The sequence below is a fragment of the Hyaena hyaena genome, unplaced genomic scaffold (assembly GCF_003009895.1).
Source record: "Hyaena hyaena isolate Hyena2069 unplaced genomic scaffold, ASM300989v1 scaffold_230, whole genome shotgun sequence".
NCBI classification, from domain to species: Eukaryota; Metazoa; Chordata; class Mammalia; order Carnivora; family Hyaenidae; genus Hyaena; species Hyaena hyaena.
This window is the reverse complement of record NW_024080863.1, coordinates 770,614-793,083: the sequence shown is the minus strand read 5'-3', so window position 1 is coordinate 793,083 and position 22,470 is coordinate 770,614. Positions and strand designations below refer to the sequence as shown.

Here is a 22,470-nt window from a genome sequence, read left to right as displayed (position 1 = left end):
CATTCCTCCTTTCCTGGTAACCACCATTTTACTATTTTTTATGGGCTTTATTTTAAAGACTTTTTTAAGAAAGCCTATTTATTTTGAGAGAGAGAGAGAGAGAGAGAGAGAGAGAGAACATTGTAAGCAGGCTCCACACTGTCAATGTGGAACCCAACACAGGGCTTAAACCCATGAACTGTGAGATCATGACCTGGGCTGGACGCTTAACTGACTGAGCTACCCAGGTGCCCCAGGTTTGACTTTTGCAGATTCCACAAGTAAGTGGACGTATCTCACTTAGTAAGTATACTGTGCTCAAGCTCCATCCACCTTGTCACAAATGGCAGGATTTCCTTTCTCATGGCTGCATAATAATCCATTATGTATATGTACTACATCTTTTTAAACCATTCATCTGTTGATAGGCAGTTGGGTTGTTTCTCTATCTTGGCTCCTGTAATGAATGCTGTGGTAAACCCGGGAGTGCAGACATCTTGCTGAAATCCTGTTTTTGTTTTCTTTGGGTTTATTCCCAGAAATGGACTGACTGGATTGTACCACCTATTTCTAATTTTTTGAGGAACCTCCATATTGTTTTCCATGGTGCTTGGACCAATTTACATCCCTACCTACAATGTATACGGGTTACCTTTCCACCACATTCTTGCCAGCACCTGCTATCTTGTCTTCCTGATGACAGACATTCTAACAGGTATGAGATGAAATTTCATTGTGGTTTTTCTTTGTGTTTCCCTGATGACTAGTGACGCTGAGCATCTTTTCATGTGCCATTTGGCCATTTTAACGTCCTTTCTGGAAAATGTCTATTAGTTTCTTAATCAAATTTTTCCTTAATTTTTTTTTGTCATCAAGTTGTATGAGATCTTTATATATTTTGGATATTAAACTCTTATCCACTATTTGCAAAATTATTTCCCATTCTGTAGGTTGTCATTTCATTTTACTGTGCAGTAGCTTCTGAGTTGATATAGTCTCATTTGTTGGCTTTTGCTTTTGTTGTTGATGCTTTTGGCGTCATGTCCAAGAAATCATTGCCATGGCCAATATTGATGAGTTTCTTGCCTACATTTTCTTCTAGGAGTTTATGGTATCAAGTCTTAGGTTTCTCTTTGGTTCTTTTTGAATTCATCTTTGTGAGTGGTGTGAGACAGCGGTCCAATTTCTTTGTTCAGCACGTGTTTATCCAGTTTTCCCAGCACCACTTGTTAAAGAGACCATCCTTTTCACTACTGGGTGTTGGCTGTATATGCTTGGATTTAATTCTGGGCTCTCTATTCATTCCATTGGTCAATGTGTCTCTTTTTGTGCCAGTAACAAACTATTTTTTTTTTTATAACGTTGCTTTGTACAATAGCCTGAAATTGGAAGCATGATACTTCCAGCTTTGTTCTTTTTTCTCAGGATAGCCCTGGCTATTAGGGGTCTTTTGAGATACCACACACATTTCAGGATTGCTTCGTCTATTGCTGTGAAAAATGCTTTTGGCATTTTGATGGGGACTGTATTAAATCTATAGATGGGTTGAGTAGTATGGCAATTATAACAAAATTAATTCTTGTGACCCATGAATGTGGGTTGTCTTTCAATTTGCCTTCTTCCATTTCTTCCAGCCAAGTCTTGTAGTTTCTGTGGTAAAGATCTTCCACCTCCTTGGCTAAATTTATTTCTATTTTATTGTCTTTGCTGCCACTGGGAACAGGACAGTTTTCTTTCTTTTTCAGAAAAGAAAAAGTCATTAGTGTAAAGGAATGCAATTGATTTCTGTATGTTGGTTTCGTATCTTACCACTTTATTGAAATTGTTGATTAATTCAATGATTGACAGCTTCTGGCAGACTCTTCAGGATTTTATATATATTAGATCATATCATCAGCAGATAGTGACAATTTTACTTTTTCCTTTCTGATCTGGATGCATTTTCCTTCTTTATCTTGCCTAATTGCTCTAGTAAGATGTCCAGTACTACACTGAATAGGAGTGATAAGAGTAGGCGTCCTTATCTTGTTCTTGATCTTAAAGGAAGTGCTTTCAATTTCTTTCCACAGAGTCTAAGGTTAGCTGTAAGTCTGTCATAAACGGCTTTTGCTATGTTGAGATGCATTTCTTCTATACCTAATCTGTTCAGGATTTTTATCATGAAAGGATACTACATTTTGTCAAATATTTTTCTGTGATGTTTTGAGATGATGCCATGATTTTTATTTTTCACTTTATTGATGTGATATATAATTTATTGATGTGTGTGTGTTGAATCATCCTTGCATCTCAGTGATAAATTTTACTTGGTTATGGTGTATAATCCTTTTAATGTGTTTTTGAATTGTTTGCTAGTATTTTGTTGAGAATTTTTACATCTATATTCATCAGGGATACTGGTCTGTAGTTTTCTTGTGTTATCTTTATTTGGTTTTGGTATTAACATAATGCTGGCCTCACAAAATGAGTTTAGAAGTTTTCCCTCCTCCTTAATATTTTAGAAAATTTTGAGGGGAATTGGTATCAACTCTTTAAATGTTTGGTAGAATTCTCCAGTGAAGCCATTTGGTCTTGGAATTTTCTGTGTTGGCAGTTTGATTATGGATTCAATCTCTTTACTCATTATTGGTCTCCTCAGATTTTCTATTTCTTCCTATTCAGTCTTGGTAGGTTGTAGGTTTTAGAAATGCATCCCTTTCTTCTAAGTTACATAATTTATTGGTATAGAATTGTTCACAGTACAGTTGAGCCTTGAACAATGTGCGTGTCAGGGGCACTGCCCCCCCCCCATGTTAACTTTTGATTCCCTAAAAACTTGACTACTAACAGCTTAGTGTTGATCAGAAGCATACTAAGTGTTGCTAAGAAGATCGTAAGAAAAATACATTTATAGTATTGTACTGTATTTACTGAAAAAAATCCACATATAAGTGGTTTTATGCAGTTCAATCCCAAATTGTTCAAAGGTCAGCTGAAGTCTCATGGTCCTATGTATTCCTGTGGTGTCAGGTGTAATGTCTTCTCTTTCAGTTTTAACTTTTTTTTTTAGTCTAGCTAAGGGTTTATTAATTTTATCTTTTTGTAGAACCAGCTCTTAGTTTCATTGATCCTTTCTAAGGATTTTCTGTTCTCTATTTCATTTATATCCATTCTGATCTTTATTATTTCCTTCCTTCTGCTAACTTTGGGCTTCATTTGTTCCTTTTCTAGTTCCTTGAGATATAATGTTATATTGTTTGTTTGAAATCTAATTTTTTATAATATGCTTTTATTGCTACAAACTTTCCTCAGAACTGCTTTTGCTACATCCCACAATATTTTCAATGTTCTCTTTCCATTTGTTTTGAGACACTTTTTAATTTCCTTTTGAATTTTTCTTTGATCCCCTGGTTTAGAAGTATGCTGTTTAATTTCCGCATATTTAGGGGCACCTGGGTGGCTCAGTCGGTTGAGTGTCCGACTTCAGCTCAGGTCATGACCTCACTGTTGTGGGTTCGAGCCCCACATCAGGCTCTGTGCTGACAGCTCAGAGCCTGGAGCCTCCTTCAGATTCTGTCTCTCTCTCTCTCTCTGCCCCTTCCCTGCTCATGCTCTCTCTCAAAAAATAAAACGTTTAAAAAATTTTCCACATATTTGTAGATTTTCTCACCTTCCTCTTGTTGATTTCTAGTTTCATACCATTGTGGTTAAAAAGACATGGCATGATTTCAGTCTTCTTAAACTTGTTAAGATTTCCTCTGTGTCCCTGACACAGGAGCTATCCTGGAGAATATTCCAAGTACACTTGAAAAGATGTGTATTTTGCTGTTTTAGGATGGAATGTTCTGTATATGTCTATTATGTCCATTTGTGCTAACATGTGGTTCAGTTCCTATGTTTTCCTTGTTGATTATGTCTGGATGATTCATCCATTGCAGACAGCAGGATTCTGCAGTCCCCTGTGGGGAGCATATATGCTAATGTTACATCTTCTTAATGTACTGGCCCACTTATCATTACAAAATGACCTTCTTTGTCTCTTGTTACCCTTCAGTGTTCAAGTAGATTTTGTCTGATATGAGTATGGCTATGCCTACCTTCTTTTGGTTTCCATCTGCTTGGAATATTGTCTTCTATCCTTTCACTTTGAGCCTATGTGTGTCTTCAGAGCTAAAGCGGGTCTCCTGTAGGTGGCATAAAGTTGGGTCTTGTTTTTTTAATCCAGCTATTCTGTGACTTTTGATTGGTGAATTCAATCTGTTTACATTTAGGGTGACTGTTGATATATAAGGTTTTACTACTGCCATTTTATGTTTTGCCTTCTGGTCATTTTTTATTTAAAAAATTTTTTAATGTTTATTTTTTTATTTATATTTTTTAATGTTTATTTTTGAGACAGAGTGAGAGATAGAGATGGACAGAGCATAAATGGGAGAGGGGCAGAAAAAGAGGAGATACAGAATCTGAAGCAGGCTCCAGGCTCTGAGCTGTCAGCACACAGCCTGATGCAGGGCTTGAACTCACAAGCCTGAGTTTGATCATGACCTGAGCCAAAGTGGGATGCTTAACTAACTGAGCCATTCAGGCACCCCTGGTTATTTATTTATTTTTTAAGTTTATTTATTTTGAGAAAGAGAGAAAGCAGCGGAGGGGCAGAGGGAGAAAGAGAGACTTTCAAGCAGGCCCTGCACTGTCAGTGTGGAGCTCAATGCAGGGCTCAAACTCACAAACTGTGAGATCATGACCTGAGCCAAAATCCAGAGCTGGACCCTTAACTGAAGCATCCCTTGCCTTCTGGTTATTTTCTTCCTCCCCTGACTCCCTCCCCCACTTATGTTTATGTTTATCTTTAAGTTTGTGGTTTTCCATGGTTTCCAGGATTTGCTCATGATTTTGTGTCTCTCTGCTTTGATGTTTGCTCCGTGGTTACCATGAAGTGTACATAAAGCATCCCACAGACAGAACAGTCTTTTTCCACTGATAGCAATTTCTCTTCATTTGCCTATAAAGTTTCCATGCTTTACTCTTCCCCTTTTATAGTTCTGATGTCACAAATTATCTTTTTATGCTGTGATGTTGTGACCAAGTGGTAGTAGCTATAGTTATTTTTAATGCTCTTTTCCCTTTTAACTTTATACTTGTTTTATATGCTATTCTAAAAAAGTTAGTTTTCTTTTTCTATTTATCACCTTAATTAGACTTTTGTGCACATTCATCATTTCATTTCAGCTTGAAAAGCTCCTTTCAGTGTCTTGGAAGGTGGTCTGGAGGGGGTGAACTCCTTTAGCTTCTGTTTCTCTGGAAGAGCCTTTATTTCGCCTTATATCTGAAGGATAACTTTGCCAGAAACAGTATTCTTGGCTGGCTATGTGTATTTTTCAATACTTTAAAAGTGTCATTCCATGCTCACCTGGCCTACAGAGTTTCTGGTGAGAAATCTGCTGATAACTTGATGAGATTTCCTTCGTAGCTTACTGTCTTTTACTCCCTGGCTTCCTTAAAAATAATTTATCACTGACTTTTGACAGTTTTATTTATTTATTTATTTTTTAAACAGTTTTATTTTTTTTTAATTTTTTTTTTAATGTTTTATTTATTTCTAGGAGAGAGAGAGACAGCTTGAGCAGGGGAGGGTCAGAGAGAGAGGGAGTCACAGACTGAAACAGGCTCCAGGCTCTGAGCTGGCAGTCAGCACAGAGCCCGACGCGGGGCTCGAACCCACGAACCGCGAGATCATGACCTAAGCGGAAGTCGGACGCTTAACCGACTAAGCCACCCAGGCGCCCCCTGACAGTTTTAATGCAACACGTCTTGGAGAGGGTCTTTTTTGCACTGAGATAAAGAAGCTGGTCTATTAGCTTCTTAGACTTATGTATCCAGTTCTTTCTCTGGGCTTGGGACGTTTTCTATTACACCTCTTTAAATACGCTCTCTGCTCCTTTCTCCCTCTCTTCTCCTTCTGGGGTACCCTTTAAAATTATGTTGGGAGTCTGATAGTTCTTACAGGGTCACTTTACTTTTTAAAAATCTTAGTTCTCGCTCCTCTTCAACAGGAAACAGTTCTATATCCCCGTCCACAAGTTGCTTATTCTCTCCTCCATCCACTCTATTTCCAATGGTTTTTAGTGCATTTTTCATCTCATGTATTGAATTCTTCAGCTCCACATTCTGTTCAGTTCTTTAGAATTTTAATCTCTTTGGTAAAGTTCCCCTCAGTTGATTAATTTTATTCCTGAGATCACTCTACTGCTTGGCTTTTTTCTTGTAGCTCAAATGAATTTCTTTATAACAGCTATTTTGAATTCTGTACCAGTTAGATTTGAATATTCTGTATCTTTGGGTTCCATTACTAGAAAACGGCCATGTTCTTTTTGTGATACCGCATTAACATCATTTTTCAACATTTGACATAAAATGGCTCTTTCTGCTGAATTTCAAGTAGTGAACACCTTTCTTATATACATAAGGCTTTTTTTACTTGGAGTCTAACAGTTCAACAGGTTGGTAATTTTAAAAAGGATGACTGCAGAGTTGGTAAAGGTGTGTGCTTAGTACTTGGGGCTTTGAATGTGCCCACAGCCTGCTAGGGGATCCTCAAAAGGTTGGGGGGGGGGGTGTTCCAGAGATCCATGGGTGATCCTCTGGCCAGAATCCTGGGGCAGACAGCAGGAAGCACATTCCTTCAGTTCTCCGTGCCTTCCTCCTTTCCCTTTCCCTCCTCTTAGTCACTGGGATCTCTGCTCAGAGAGAGCAACAGGTCCCACCATGTGCTGTCAGGTAACCCCTCCCCCCTCCCCCCACACACACCCCTTCACCCTCCATCTCCTCTGCTAGAAAATTTGTGTTGGTCCACTGCTGCCCCTGTTGCCTCTTGTCTGGCTCCACAGCCTCCTCTGAGGTGCAAGCCACCCACTTTCAGAGGGACAGATTGCTTGGGTGTGCTTTCTGGGCTATGGATGTCTGATTAGTTATAAATCAAAAGGGAGAGAGAAAAGCAACAACTCATGCCGCCATGGGGCTGGCGCCACCGAGACCAGTTCCAACTCTTCGAATGACTACCACCTTTGCAAAGGGCCGTAACCCACTCAAACGAAAACACTTTTGTTTCCCCATCCATCATGCAGCCTTTCTAACCTGTGTTGACTCAAATAATTTCCTCAGCCTGGAATGTGCTTCCTATCCCTCCCTCAAAGCCCCACCCTTACCATGCTCTGGCATGCTTTTAACCATACACGGGGGCACAGTTCAAATGTCACTTGCTCCCTGAGGTACCTGGCTACAAAAAAAACCAAAATGTCTCCCTCTTTCAAACTCCCATGATACTTCTTCCTTACTCTCCTCATGGCGCCTAAGACTCTACCTTATAGAGCGGCCAACTGTGTGCCTCACTGGTCTGTAAACAGCTTAGTGGCAGTATCTGAATTTCACCCAGTGTGTATTTTCTACAGTGCCTTTCACAGAGGAGGTATTTGCTGAAATGATAGATGATTTTGAAATAAATGCTTTTGGTTTCCATTTCTAGCAAGCTGTTCCCCAAATAATTTCATTGACTTGTCATTTCATTCTCAAGTTGAAGCATTTCTTTGAAAACAGAACTAATGTTTTCTCAGGATATCAAAGTCAAGAATAATTTCCCTTTGTAGCAAGTAAATCAATAGAAGGCTCCAATAACTCAGGAATTATCATAACTCCATGAAGCTGTACAACTTAGGCAAGGAACACAAACCTTTTCTATCAAAACGAGTCCAGAATATGTTTCCTAAATGTAGTGAAGAAAAACTAAGTTATTTTTCTAAAGGCTTAATGTTTGGATAATAAAGACTGGTCGTATAAGACTTTCATTTGGCCACTTAAAAATACTATTTCCAGGCTATGATTTCCTAAATTTTAAGACATTCAAATTATTTTAATAAAGTGTGCGCTGGGGAAAAATGGGGAAGACTTAAAATAAGAACTTCCCAAATTTCAAGTTGAAGACCAAAATACCAACCTTCTTGTTTCCCTGAAATTACTTCTGCATGAGAGTCAGAAAACAGAAAGTCAAAGTGAACGGGGATGTCAGTCAGAAGGTCTTCCAAGATGGCTTTCTGCTGGCTGTAAGAGAAGCCCCAGATTTACATCTCAAAATACATCCCAAGCTTTTGTTTTAAAAAATGAAACAAAACAAAAGACAACAAAAACTCTGGCTCTGGTACGTCTTATATGAAAACAGTACATTTTAAAACCAGAGCGACTCATTGAAAACACTGTTTATTTTAGGAAGGAATTTCACGAGTTGTGTGAATTCTGTGACTCCTAGACATAAAACTACAACTGCAACCCTTACACTTACAACACGGAAAATCCAGTTTTTTAATGACAACTTTATAGTTTACAGTTTAGAGTAATAAACAAATAAATAAATGATTTTTGGTGAGTTCCAGCTAAGGGAATAGTTCTGGTACTATTCCAAATGTGAAGAAGGAATTTTTAATGTCTTCCTTTTGGTGATGATAACGGAAGGGGAGGAGGAGAAAGAAAAGGGACAGAAGGAGGGAAGGGGAGAAAAATAAACCACCACCAACAGCACCACCACCACCTCCCCAGCCCTGGCCTCACATGGAGGATCACCTTTCAGGAAGGATTCTCATTCCAGCTGTGCAGAGAACGTAGAGAGGCGTCTCTTTGTGTTTTGCCCTTGGTACATGCTCTGCAGCAAAGTTCAAGAGCGGAGAAATGTAATCACTGACTTTCTCCGGAGAGGTAGCAAATTCTGAAATGCCTACAGAAAAAGGACACTTCCATTAACAAGGAGATGGTTAACTAGTAAGTTATGTTTCTTCAATGTGGCTAATTTGAGAGAAACTCAAGCTACGTGCCACCCTCTCCTGGTTTTTCCCTATCCTTCTAGCAACAAACTCTCTTTCTTCAATGATGGTGGTACTGAATGTTCAGTCCTATGCTCTCTTCTCAGTCTCTGAAAAACTGAGACCCAACTGAGCAACTAGTACGCGTCAGACCCTGGGATCAACTGCACGTGAGCTCACGTCTGCCCTCGAGAACACGTTCCCACTCTGTTCAGGCAAGTACGCTCAGTCCCATGGCTGCCACACCGTCTATGTGTCTCGGATCTCCAAGTCTTACCAGCAGTCACCAGATCTCATTCCCAGCCTCCAGATCAGTATGTGGTGACTGTCCACAGCACAAGCCTCAAACTCAACGTATACACATAAGACAGATCTGAACTCAACTTCCACCTTGTAGTTACCTACCCCAGGGACCACCATCATTGGCCACCCAGCGGCCTGAGCCAGGATCCCAGATAAAATCCCTCTCCCTCCCCTAATATGCATTCTGGGCCTCACTGATCTTCCTGGTTCCTCTCACATTATTTCTTCTCTCCTCGTCCCTCCTGGCAGCCTGACACAACACATCCTACCCTCCAGTCCTGGTGATCCCTCGACCATTCCCTAAGCAAACGGTGTCTTTCTGGCTTCAAATCTGAGAAGTTCCCCAATTTCTCATTTCACAGATTAGGAAACTGTGGATCCAGAAAGATGTAGTGATTTGTCAGAGCACTCAGCAGAAAACAGACCAAAAGCCAGATTTTTTTTTTTTTTTTTTTTACTCCACATACTGTTCCAACAGGCACCAAGCTCCAAACTATCTAGAATCTATTAAGTAAGGAAATTTCTAGAGCTTTGTTGAAATGCTATGCATGAGAGTCCCTGCTTTAGGATGGAGAACTGCTATAAAAAGGTACTTGAATTTCTACCTCAAACATTTTCTGTAGCATCAGAGAGAACCATGTTAAACCTAATTTTGAGGAGATTCTGATGTACCCCCTGGGATGATGTCCCAAAGGACACTCCAAGGCATGAAAGATTTGAAATTATTCCAGTAAGCAGTTTAATCACTGACAGGACGTGGTATGTGAAGCTGGATGAAATGCAATGTACTTTATACAGTTTTATATTTCAATCTTCTGGTGAATTTTTTTTTTTGGATCAATATTACTTTAACAATGAAAATGTTCTAGATTGGGAATGCATAAAAATTTAAGGGACGGAACAGAAAACTAAAAATTAAAAGTCATTCACTAAGACTTATCGAAAAAAAATGATCTTTCTTCATGGAAATGTACTGATATCAAAATAATGCTTAGACAAGATTCAATTCCCTCTCCTTATCCTGAAACATGAGGTAGAGATTCTGAATTTTCTGAGCAACATGCTGGTGCCCAGCTGCCCAAACATCAAAGAACAATCAACTCAAAGATTGCCCGAAGAAGGAAGTGGGGCCTAAATTATTCAATGAAGACTGGGAAGAACTCAGAGGGCCAACAGTCTATGTGATTAGGAACTATGTGAGAGGACAGGTATTTTATCACACGTGAGCCTTCTTTTCATTTACATATCTGAAACAGGAGATAATAAGCTACGATAATTATTTTTTTTAATCAACATTCTCTAATATTTTACAAGATAAATTCCTTGGATTGTTTGGCTTTTCTATCTTACTATGTAACACGCTAGTAAAATGAAATGAAAGTGCTGAATCTCTATTAAGATCTGTGGTCCACTGTTTTATTTTATTATTATATTGTAAATGTTTTATTATTTATCTTTGAGAAAGAGACACACATAGAATCTGAAGCAGGCTCCAGGCTCTGAGCTGTCAGCACAGAGCCTGATGCAGGGCCCAAAGTCATGGACCGAGAGATCATGACCTGAGCCAAAGTTGGCACCCAACTGACTGGCCCACCCAGGTACCCCTGTGGTCCATTGTTTTAAATCAGTGATTAATAACTATTAAGATGTAAAATGCCTATTTCAAGGCACTCCTGGACACCTTCCATTCCTAAACCTTCTGTTAGAACAGCACTACCCATGGAAATGGTATACAGAAAAAGGTTGAGAACCGCTAATTTAAAGTGTTTAATGGAAAACGCAAATCCCAATTTTTACATAACACCCTGACTTAGAAACTGTGGTATCATTAAAAACTGGACATAACACCAGCTCATCAGTTCTACAGTCACTCTTGTTTAAATAATCCAGTTAGAAATATATTGGGGCACTTTTTCAAAATGAGGGGAAAAAGAAACATATACCAATGTATTAGGGTTCAAGTATCCATGTTATCTGAAATCACCCAGTCATTAGGATAGAGACCAATGACTACCAAAGAGGAAAAACACATCCCTCCACAATTAATGTCAATTAGCAAACACCTCAGGCCACACATGAGTAAGGCACTATGGTAAACGCTGTAGGAGACAAAGAGATGCGCTTTGGGGTATTTTATTAAGGAGTTAGTCATCTCGTGCAGGATGGACAGAAAAGGGGAAAGAGAGTAAAACAGGTCCTGGGGGGAGTTCTGAATGAGGGTGATGACTTCTGGAGAAATGAAGGGAAGGACATGAAAAACCTCACAGAGAATAAAGGACAGAACCAGGTTACCAGTCAGCTATGTATCTTTTACATACCGGGTTTTATTTTCATAACCACTGGCTTTCGGTTTTTATCCCTCATTTGGCGGATGTCCAGCAGATCATGAGGATTGCCGTTATGCCTCGGCCAGCAATAGACAAATATCCGAGACCCGCTGCTCCCGCAGTCCACCACGATGCCATAGTTCACATTGGGGTTATTGGTGTCTGTCGCTTCAATGTCAGTAACTCGAGCCAAGTATCTTGTTTAGAAAAATGAACATACGTTTTTATTGAGACAGAGGCGATCGTCCTAAACTCTAACCAAGCAAATGCAATAAATAACCGTCAAGGCAGCAGATTCTAAGCTGATCCACAATGGCATTTTTACAACAGCCAAATGACTAAAGACTCAAAACAAAACAAGTGATAGTGATGAAGACAATCTAAATCAGAGACACAGTCTTTATCCCTTGTAAGAAGTTCAAACAAGTGCTGAGAAGCAAAACTACTCCCAAAGCGTGGACATTAACTGAAAAATCAGCTTAAAAGGTATCACAGGAGTAGCTTATGCTTAAACCCTCTTATGATATGGATTTGGTAGTTAATGATTAAACCATTTCAAACAGTTTAGTTTTTCATGCCCTGATGTCTTCTGTACGGATTCTGTTTCCTGCAGCCACATGCTCCTTAAATTCTACCCTAAGCCCAAAAGTCGTGAAGCTGTAAAATGGAGGCGTGGCGTCCCATCTGGAAAAGAAATGTTTTTTTTTTTTCCTCTTACCTTTGAAACTTCTTGTCTCTGGATAGCCGCCCGTACTTATTTCGGATTATGACCACTGAGAAGTATAAAAGGGAAACAGCAGCAGCCAGAACACTAATAACAATAATCTGGCGTAGGTTGGTATTCAGAATTCGAGGACACCCCACCGGAGAGATGCTAAAATGCCAGGAAGCAGGAAAAAGACAGGAGATGCCGATCCTAAAATTAAAAAAAAAAAAAAAAAAAGACTTGAAAGCAATCTGCTCCAAGGTGGCCTCTCCTCACCTATGCTGATCAAAGGAAGAAGACATCTGGCTTGAGGAACTGTATTTCCTTGGTGGTAGGTATCTGTATGCCAGCATCTTCCGTATTCCTATTTTGCTATTTAACTCACTATTATAAAACTACACAAATGAGAATTACACCCTGATGGTGTTTTTCCCCGTTGACAATATTATATAGGTTATTATTTCTATCCGCTTTGTTCCCAAAAAGAATTAGACACAATTTACAAGAAAATGTTCAATACTACAGATCTATAAATCTATAATGAACTCAAGTTTAAGGATGATGAAACCAAAAAACAATCTGGTACCGATAAATACACGTAATAAGACAGGCCTGCAAAAGTGGCTAAGTATTGTAGTGGCCAAAACCTTGCCCACTAGATTAGAAACCTACAAATAGCTCAGGAGGAGTAACTTTTCTTAACACTGAATCCCAAGGCAACTTTCTTCCTGATGATTGAGAAAATGGGACAAAAACAGCATCTTTAACGACATGCTCATAACAAGGTAAATAAATGAATTCTGTTATGTCCTATGTTTTAGAAATATTTGAGACAATTTTGCAAAACAAAACAAAATAAAAAACCCCCATTTCTCTTCTCAGTTTAAGTCAAGAATGAGAGATTATTATTTGACTTAAAAAAACTTTCTACCTTTAGAATGCTATTGTTTTGTGGCTTATTTCTACACTCTACCCTTTAAAGAGTGCTTTCTGAACTAAAAAATCTCACAGAGGGGTGCCTGAGTGGCTCAGTCGGTTAAGCATCCAACTTCAGCTCAGGTCATGATCTCACAGTTCATGGGTTCGAGCTCCATGCCCGGCTCTGTGCTGACAGCTCAGAGCCTGGAGGCTGCTTCAGATCTGGTCTCCCTCTCTCTCTACCTCTCCTCTCCTCACATTCTCTCTCTCTCAAAAATGAATGAATGTTAAAAAAAAATTTTTTTTTTAAAAATCTCACAGAAGGAAGGGTATCCTGCTAACCCAATGGAGTTTTCCACTTATAGTTTCTAGTCTCCCTGTGGGTCCCTGGGCCATTTCATGGAGTCTGTCATCCCCTGCCCACACCTGCAAGGCTTCAGTTACCCTGTGCTTACTGCACGCCTCACAGGTTCCACCATGCATGCCATCTACAGTAAGCTACATTAACCCCTGGAGAATCCATCTGGCAAGACTACTTTCTGCCTGTGACAAGCAGCCAATGAGGCCAGGAAGAACAAGGGTGTTAAACAGAAGTGTAGCCTACTCTGAACACTTCACTTGGAATTTAGATTCCAAATCAAGATCTGTTTCTGTGGCACTAAAATTTTACAGCGTGAGTGATTAGACACTATCACTTACCTCCCCATGCTGATGGGTCAGAGAGCAGGTACTGTTCTAGGAGTCAGTCCTCACACACCATTACGGAAATGATGCGGTCCTCCGGGAGTTAGAGCATTCCTGTTCCGGAAAATGAGAAAAATCACAAAGATGGCGCAATCCAAGAAGACATCTATTTTTTTTTTTTTTAATCAAGTACATGTTTAAATCCAACCACATGTAATCTGATACGTGATGCTTACACTGAAGTGATCCTTGCACTTCATTAGAATAAGCCATCAGAATCGCTTATCAAGAGCAACACACTTCTAAGTCAATTTCATGCTGTCAGAGATATAAGCCTAAAGAGATGGTAATATGACCCATCTCCCCCCCCTCCCCCCTCCCCCCCTCCCCCACCAGCAGCCCTCCCTTTGTTGTAGTTAAGAGTCTCTTACGGTTTGCCGCCCTCTTGGTTTTTATCTTATTTTTCCTTCCCTTCCCCTATGTTCACCTGCTGAGTTTCTCAAATTCCACATATGGGTGAAATCATATGAAACTTGTCTTTCTCTGACAGAGAGATGAATCACTGGGTTCTACTCCTGAAGCCAAGACCACACTGTATGTTAACTAACTAGAATTTAAATTAAAAAAAACACTTTTTTTAAGGAGATGGGAATAGTCTAGCACCAGTTTGTTGCTCTCTACTAAAATGTCACTCAGTGACCCAAAATACCCGGTCACCAAACAGGTACCAAATTAAGGAAGATCAGAGGTAGGGTTTGGAGGTAGGCGACAGGCAAAATGATGAACTGAACAGGAATCTGAAACGCCATTCACCTGATAAATGTCTGCTGGATCTCTCTTATGCACAAGGTACCCTGCAAGGTACTATGTTCCAGGTCAGCTCCAGCGCTTTCACGGCTATGGCCTCCCACTCCTGGGCCTCAAATCGCAGAGAAAATCAGGGCGAGCCCAGGCCTACTCCCGAGGCCTCCTTCTGACCGAATGGATCCAAAGACCTACATTTTTCTCGGTTTTGTGGCTTTACCTCTTCCAGGCCTCTCAAGGCAGCCCTCTCTTCTCTTCTGCTTTCTAGCTCTTGAACAATTCCTTCTGGGGATCTTCCCAAGTCTCCTTCCTGAAATCCTGTCTGCCCCAAGCCCTGGGCTTCTTTCTGGCTTGACTTTGTTCTCCCCCAACTCTGACCCCTACTCCTGGTCAACCTCATTTATGGCTTCAATTAGCAGGTCACTCAAGGTTTCTTTCTCCGCCCCAGGATTCTCTTCTGAGCTACAGATACAGATATCCTTAAGCACCTATGGATTCCTCTATCTCTACACTGCCCAGGCCCATGAAAAACAGTTCTGGAACTGAACGCTTTATAACTGAAATCCTCACACCCTTCTCCCCCAATGCTCCGTCTTGTAGTCTCCATCCGGATTCCACCAAGTTGCTCAAACCAGAAATAAGGGAGTCATGCCAGACCCCTTTACCCCTTCACCTTCCACATCCAGTTTCTTACAGATTCTTCTTCCATTTTTTTCAACCTCAGTTTATCTAAAATATGTCCCTTTTCTCACTTCTGGCCTGGTCCATCAGAACAGCAGCCTAACGAGTTAGCGTCCGACCTGCAGTGAAAACCCTGTGGCTACTTCTTCATCCAAGACCTACAGGCATGATTCTTCACCTGACGTTGACAGCCACTCCGTCTGTGATCCCACTACTCTTACTCGGAATCTTCCAGTGGCTCCTATTGGATTTAGTAAGTACCCAAGGCTTTCCTGTTGACCTCCATGATCCACGGGACCTCGTCACCTGTCATCACTCTGATTTCATCGTCTGCTGTCTTCACTCCATTCCAGCCATACCGGTGTGCTGGCTGTTTTGGTTTTTCTTCTTAGCATTTACTTATTTATTAGTTATACAGAACTTATTATGTGCCGTGCTCTGCTTATTTACAAATAATGTATTCGTCTTAATGACCAACCGGTAGCTACTGTTTGCATACCATTTTACACATGAGGCAGACAGGCTAACTTGCCTCAGGTCACAATGCTAACAAAAGATGATCATATGAAACGGCTGAGATGCCAGAAGGAGAAGCCATGCTCTTATCCTCAACCTGCAACATACTGCGTGTGTGGCCGCATTTCTCTTGCTCGGGTGTCCAGATTTCTGTCTGCTTGCTTGACTGCTGCATTCCCAACATCACAGACCCCAGGTAAGTGTCTGGCAAAAAGTCAAGTTTTAGAGTTCTGGAGCCCAAAGAGGCTGTGAAGTGACACATTAGAGTGATCTTTCCAAAGCAACCAGGAATCTCGACACCTCCCCATTCCCCAACTTTTCTTCCCACTTAGGAAGAAGTCCTAACTCCCTAGGATGGTAAAGGAGGGCTCTCACGATCTAGTCCTGTGCTGTTCAATATGGTGGCCATTGCCACGTGTGGCTGTTTAAAGTAATTAAAATGAAAAATGCAGTTTCTCAGGTGCACTAGCCACATTTCATGTGCTCAACAGCCACATGGAGCTTCTGCGTTAGACGGCACAGATCTCGTCCCTGTCTTCCTAGTTTTATCCCGACAGACTAGACAGATACGTACCCAATGCTTTAGCCACACTCAGCACAAGTGGCAGGTCACTGAAATGCCCATTTCTTTTTTAGAATGCCTCTCTCAACAGGTCCATCCATTGGTGTTCCAAAGGATTGCTTGCGACACGAGTCAGGCATGAGTCCTCTGTGGAAGCTTCCCTAGTCCTACTATCTCTGGACCCTCTGCTCATTGGACTAGCGAGCTACAGTGTTACACATGGGGCTGACTTTCTCACTACACGGCAAGCCTCCCATTGGCAGGGGCAGCCTCTTGGCCTTCTGTTTCCCCAGGAACCAGTGCCTGTCACACAAGAGATGAGCAAGCACTGTCTGCTTCACAGATGGCTGGGATGGGAGACATACAGATGAATCTGATATGGACCCAGCCCTGAAAGAATTTGTAACGCGGTAGAGGGGATATGGTAGAGGGGATAACATGTGCGCATGCCCCCAGATAGAGAGTAAAAAGTAGTAATAATGCCTACTTGACAAAAAGGTTACTATATCACAACTTCTATGAGAATTCCAATGGTTCAAACACTTAAAGTTTATTTCTTTATTTTCAGAGAGTGAACAAGTGAGCAGGGGAGGGGCACAGAGAGAGGGAGGGAGAGGATCCCAAGCAGGATCCCCGCTGCCAGCACAGAGCCCAACATGGGGCTCAAACTCATGAACCATGAGAACTTGACCTGAGTGGAAACCAAGAGTTGGATGCTTAACCAACTGAGGCACCCACGCACCCCAAGAAAAATTTAAAGTTAAAAATATGCATAAAAATGTTACGATGACAGTGTACCCAATCTCAGAATATGTAAGGCTTTTTCTACAATTGACATCAATGTCTTATATCATAAATCTAAGAAAATACACCATATGGGTTTAAGACTTAGGAGTGCTTTAAAAAATCCCTTCCCAAATACACAAAGCTTGGGAAAATTACTTGTCACATACATGAAAAAGGTACTATCGCTTATATATAAAATGTTCTTCTAATAAGAGAAATATTGAATTAGAAAAATGAGCAAGGATAATTGGAAATTAACCAAATAAGAAATACGAATGGCTGATATAACGTAACTTCATTAGTATTTAGAGAAACATAAATAAGAACAAGATTGTACCACTATCAGACTGGTGGAGATTAAAGTCTGACACTTACAGAAATTCAACCTTGGGAAATCACAAGGTAAATCCACTAAAATATGTGTAACGTTCATGACAGTATTGGGTACAACAGCAAAGCACTGTTACTAATGTGCATGGAGGGGGTGGGGTAGATTACACATGGTCCATTACACAGTAGCACGTGATGTGACTATTAAAAGTGATGATGCCAATCTGTATTTATTGACATGGAAAGACACCCACTATATATTAAGTGAAAAATCACATCACACATACGGGAGAAGAGGGAGAATAGGACAGAAACCAAAATGTTGACAGTGGTTGGTTACTGCTAACTAGTGAGATAATGGATCATCTATTTTCTTCCCTAGGCTTGCCTTTATTTCTTAAAGGGCATATATTAATTTTATCATCAGAAAAGAAAACAGAACTATTTTTATCAAGCTTCCTTTGACTGATCTCTCCAGTTTTCAGCATCAAATCCTCTTCTGTTTATCTTAAAAACCATGATACAGGAATTCCAATCTGAACATTTTTTAAAATCGATTATTATGGGATAGCTGAACTAAGAACAAGAGGAAAGAATGTTCTAGTTAATAGCTTAAAGTCAAGGTCCTAGGGGGAAGAAAGACCTTTAATGGTTCAATGATGAGAACTGGGAGGGCATAAGAAGCGCACAGAGGAGTAGTAACAGACCTGGCTCCAGACTACAAGGAGTCTGTAGACTGGTTACAGAGAAAATTCTAATACTCACAAAATAATCAAGAGAGTAACAGAAGGCAATGTTAAATTATCCGGACTCTTGCTATAAACAGTTCAGAGAAGAGCACAATGGAGGCTAGGGAACCTGAAAAGATTCTTGGAGGAGAGAGGTATGCTTTCGATGGGAGATGAGAAAAGAACACGTTTCAAAGGAGAAGGTGCACTGTGTAGAATGATCATAGCCAACTTGGGGTGCCTGGGTGGCTCAGTTGGTTAAGCATCCAACTTCCGCTCAGGTCATGATTTCACTGCTTCAGTTCGAGCCCCGCATTGGGCTCTGTGCTGACACCTCAGAGCTGGAGCCTACTTCAGATTCTGTGTCTCCCTGTCTCTCTGCTCCTCCCCTACTTGCACTCTCTCTCTCTCTCAAAAAACAGACATTAGAATTAATAAAAAATTAGAATAAAAAATCTAATAAAAAATTAGAATGATCATAGCAAGCTTAGTATATGTTATTTAATCTGATGTTTGTCTTAGAACTTTTTTTTGAGATATGTGATGATTTTGACAAAAAGGATAAATGGATATTTTTCTGACAAAATTTGTGCTTAAAGACAGAGGAAAATAGGACAGTTTATAAACTGCTGAAGTAATTACTTTTATTTAGGACAAAAGTATGGCCAAATATTATCCATCAGTCAACAATATGGTAACTTGATCTCGAAATGTAAACTCCAATTGTATTGGTGGCTAAAAATCTTGGCACCTGAGTTTAGGAGGGCAAACTCTAATATTATGTAAAACTGCCACGTTTTTAAAAGACCTAACTTGTGTTAGACCTACCACCAGAGAGATGCATTAACTCATGATTTCAGTTAAGTAGGGCCCTCCTGAGTTGAACATTCTTTAGTGGGGAGAAGCCCATGGGGTCATGGTCCAATGTCTGTCAGTTTCTCACTGTTAGTCCTAAGGAAAACAGCGAAAACAGTATTAATCAGTTACAAAGTGAAATGGCTCCCCTGGTGAAAAACGCAGCATGCAACGAAACAGACCTTAGCAAATTCTCAAATCACAGGCAAACAAAATCACAGACAAATGAAACTCCGAAGAGCTAGGCCTCCGAGTAAGAAAAGGTAAGATGACATGGTGGAAAGAACATACAAATATCACAGGATTGATTACAAGTGGACCCTGAACAATCAAGGGGGCCCAAAAACACGTGGGCAGGACTTGGAGGAATCTACGGTCCTGAGAGAGTGAGAAGCTGAAGCGAAGCACAGGATGCTGTGCCTGACGCAGTCTTGGGGAAGAAGACATCAAAATATCTCAATTCTTTCTTTAAGAAGAATGCATGTAGTTGCACTTATGATCTACATTTCCTTCCATATTTTTTTTAATTTTATTTTTCAATAACAAGTCCTAATCAAACCTCTTCCTACTTCATACAAAATTCTCTGCAAAATTCTGGTCCCTATTTTATTTTACTTATTTATTTATCTCTTAAAATGTTTATTCATTTTTGACACAGAGGGAGAGAGCACAATCTGGGGAGGAACAGACAGAGAGAGGGAGACACAGAATCCGAAGCAGGCTTCAGGCTCTGAGCCATTAGGGGAGAGCCTGATGCGGGGCTCGAACCCACAAACCGCGAGATCATGGCCTGAGCCAAAGTTGGATGATTAACCGAGAGAGCCACCGAGGTACCCCAAACTATTTTATTTTTTTAAAAATGTTTATTTGTTTATTTTGAGAGACAGAGAGAGAGAGAGAGGTGGGGGATGGGGAGGGGCAGAGAGAGAATCCCAAGCAGGCTCCACGCTGATGAGTCGAAACCAAGAGTCAGATGCTTAACCAACTGAGCCTCCCAGGTGCCCCCGGTCCCTATTTTAAATGACGTTTTTTGTAGTCACACTCTTCCTGCGTCACCTCTGCAGTTTCTGAAATCTCCGACTCTGATTTTCCTCAAGTTTCAAGTCCGCATCCCTAGCTTACTGCCACCCTGCTACTGCAACTCATTTAGTCCAAGTCTGGGGTTATGATCTCTTGGCAGAAACGAATACCACCTTCCAAATTCTCCAGGCCTACAAGGGGGATCACCATGACTGGAGTTACCTGGTTCTTAACTTTGAATCCTACTTCTCTTCTACCTATTATACCATTTATTGGGTCCTGTCAATTCTTTTTCAAATGTCACATTTAGTCCACATATCTAAAAGAACCACAGCAGACATTACTACCCCCAAGATGGATTCTAGGCAGGTCCCCTACCTTCTGCTCTGCTATGAACACAACACTTCAGAAACACCTCTGTGTAAAATGCTACATTCAAACTATGATCAGCTCAAGAAAGTTCTGGAGCCTACGGGTCAACACCAAATTGCCTGGGTGGCATCTGAAACCTTAACATCCATCAACTGGTCCCATTTTACTTTATCCACTTGTTCTCTCTTCAGCCCCAGAGAACATCTCTCTGCTCTAGGAAGTGGGGTCTCTTGTTTTCCACATGCAGTCTTCTCATTCTTGCCGCTGGTCTTTACAAAGATCACTTCTAGTATGTCTTGCTGTCAGGGCTACACTGCTTTCAAAGCTCAGGTCAATACTTTTCTTTGCCAAGATTTAACCTGTTTTACTGTCTCATGTTTTCCCACACTCTGATATCTTCTTTTTATTCAAGAGTAGGCGGTTTTATTTTTATTGATTTTTTTAGCTTTACTGGCTTCACACCCAACATGAGGCTTGAATTCACAACCCCAAGATCAAGAGTCACATACTCTACCAAATGAGCTAGCCAGGCGTCCCAAGTGTAGCTATTTTAAATAAACAGGCTGAATAAATATGTACAAAATATACAGCCTTAAATCAACCTTTATTCTTGTTTCTTCTCTGTAGACTACTGGCACAAGGGTTGAGATCAGGCATTGCCTTTACATATGGAAGAATGTAAACATAGATTCAATATGTAACAAACACAAGTGATTAACCAATGTTAACATAAACAGAGAGAATTAAACCACTAGTACAAATTAGGACTCCATTCTAGAATTCTGCTAGTGTGTCAAACTGAAAAAAACGTGTATGAAGACAAAAATAACATCAAATACAAGATAACACAAAAAATAGGATTCTTTTAAGGCCTCTCCAAGGTTGGAAAAAGTCCATTACACAAAGCAGAGCACAGTAAATGCTGCAGTGTGAAATTAAACTAGGGATTTGAGTCTCTAATTTAGAATTCTCCAATAACTTCTAGTTCATCTTCTAGCACGGAAGTTCCCGAACTCCAAAGCATCTCTTCTCTTTGCTAACAGTGATTAATGTTCTCTGAAAGCACCAGTGTTCCCTAACTGGGGTCTGGGTTCCCCTGTGAGTTCTGGGACATAGTGTAGAGAATGAGAACTGTCCCTTTAAAAGGGACATTACTCAACTTTGAGAAACACTGCTCTATCACTTTATTGCCCAATTCGTTCCATTTTTCCAAGGAGCAATCTAAAGCATAAAAGTAAAAGCAGAGCAAAGCAAAACCGAGGCTGAAAAGTACCAATATTGGGAAAGGCGACCAGCAAGAACCAGTCGGTGCAGCATCCCCTCTCCCCGGCCAGGTCCCTCGCCACTGGGGACCAGATCCGCCCACACTACGTGTCAGAGAGGGAAGGAAAATCCAGCGTGGTCACCGGAGCCGGCGCGACAGCCCGACTGCCAGGTTTCTCTTGCCAGGGGCTGGGGGACAGCACCTGCCGCCCGGGGTCACGGGGGCTGACAGCTGGGGCGCCCGGATGTGGCCGCGCGGCCCGGGTGGCGGCGGCGGCGCGGACGTGAAGACCGCTGGCAGGCGCGGGGAGGGCTCGCGGGGCACCGGGGCTCGTCCGCGGCCCTCGCCGCCCCGCCGCGTCCCACGCTCCAACCGTCCCACCTCCGCCGGCCGCTTCTCGCCCTCCCCTCGCCCGCGCCGGGAAGGCCGCCTCACCTGCTCGGCGGCGCCCGATTTGGCGGCCGGGGCTCCCGGCAGCCGGAAGCTGAGAGCTAAGCGCATCACGGCCACCGCAGAGCGGTGGCGACGCCGGCGACGGCGGCGGCGGCGGCGGCGGCAACACAAACCCGGCTTCCTGGAAGATCCGTTCCTTTCCGGGAGCCGCACCGCCGCCTGGCGCCTGCCCGTGCGCGTCACCGCCCGCTCCGGGGGCGCGCACGCCGTGGCGGTGGGGGGCTGGGGGGGGAAGGACGGGGCAGGGGGTGGGGCTGCGCCGGGGCGGGGCCTGCGCCCGGATGATTGGCGTGGAGTGCAGAGCCGTTCTCAGGGTGAAGACCAGCGGGCAGCTCCACTCAGAGAATGCAGAAAGTG

General features: G+C 41.7%; 1 protein-coding gene across 2 annotated transcripts in view; it reads right to left on the bottom strand.

Moving 5' to 3' along the window:
* ENTPD4 (ectonucleoside triphosphate diphosphohydrolase 4) overlaps window positions 1-22,294 on the bottom strand; it is a 37,530-nt gene extending 15,236 nt beyond the window's left edge. For both annotated transcript variants that reach the window (XM_039243748.1, XM_039243750.1), the window contains exons 1-6: window positions 22,096-22,294; window positions 13,758-13,856; window positions 12,153-12,350; window positions 11,426-11,631; window positions 8,569-8,719; window positions 7,949-8,052 (exon numbers count right to left, since the gene is read on the bottom strand). In XM_039243748.1, the coding sequence (XP_039099679.1) occupies window positions 7,949-8,052; window positions 8,569-8,719; window positions 11,426-11,631; window positions 12,153-12,350; window positions 13,758-13,765 (667 nt within the window). In that variant the 5' untranslated portion in view covers window positions 13,766-13,856; window positions 22,096-22,294. The remainder of the gene's footprint in view (window positions 1-7,948; window positions 8,053-8,568; window positions 8,720-11,425; window positions 11,632-12,152; window positions 12,351-13,757; window positions 13,857-22,095) is intronic.
* Between the last annotated feature and the right edge of the window lie 176 nt (window positions 22,295-22,470).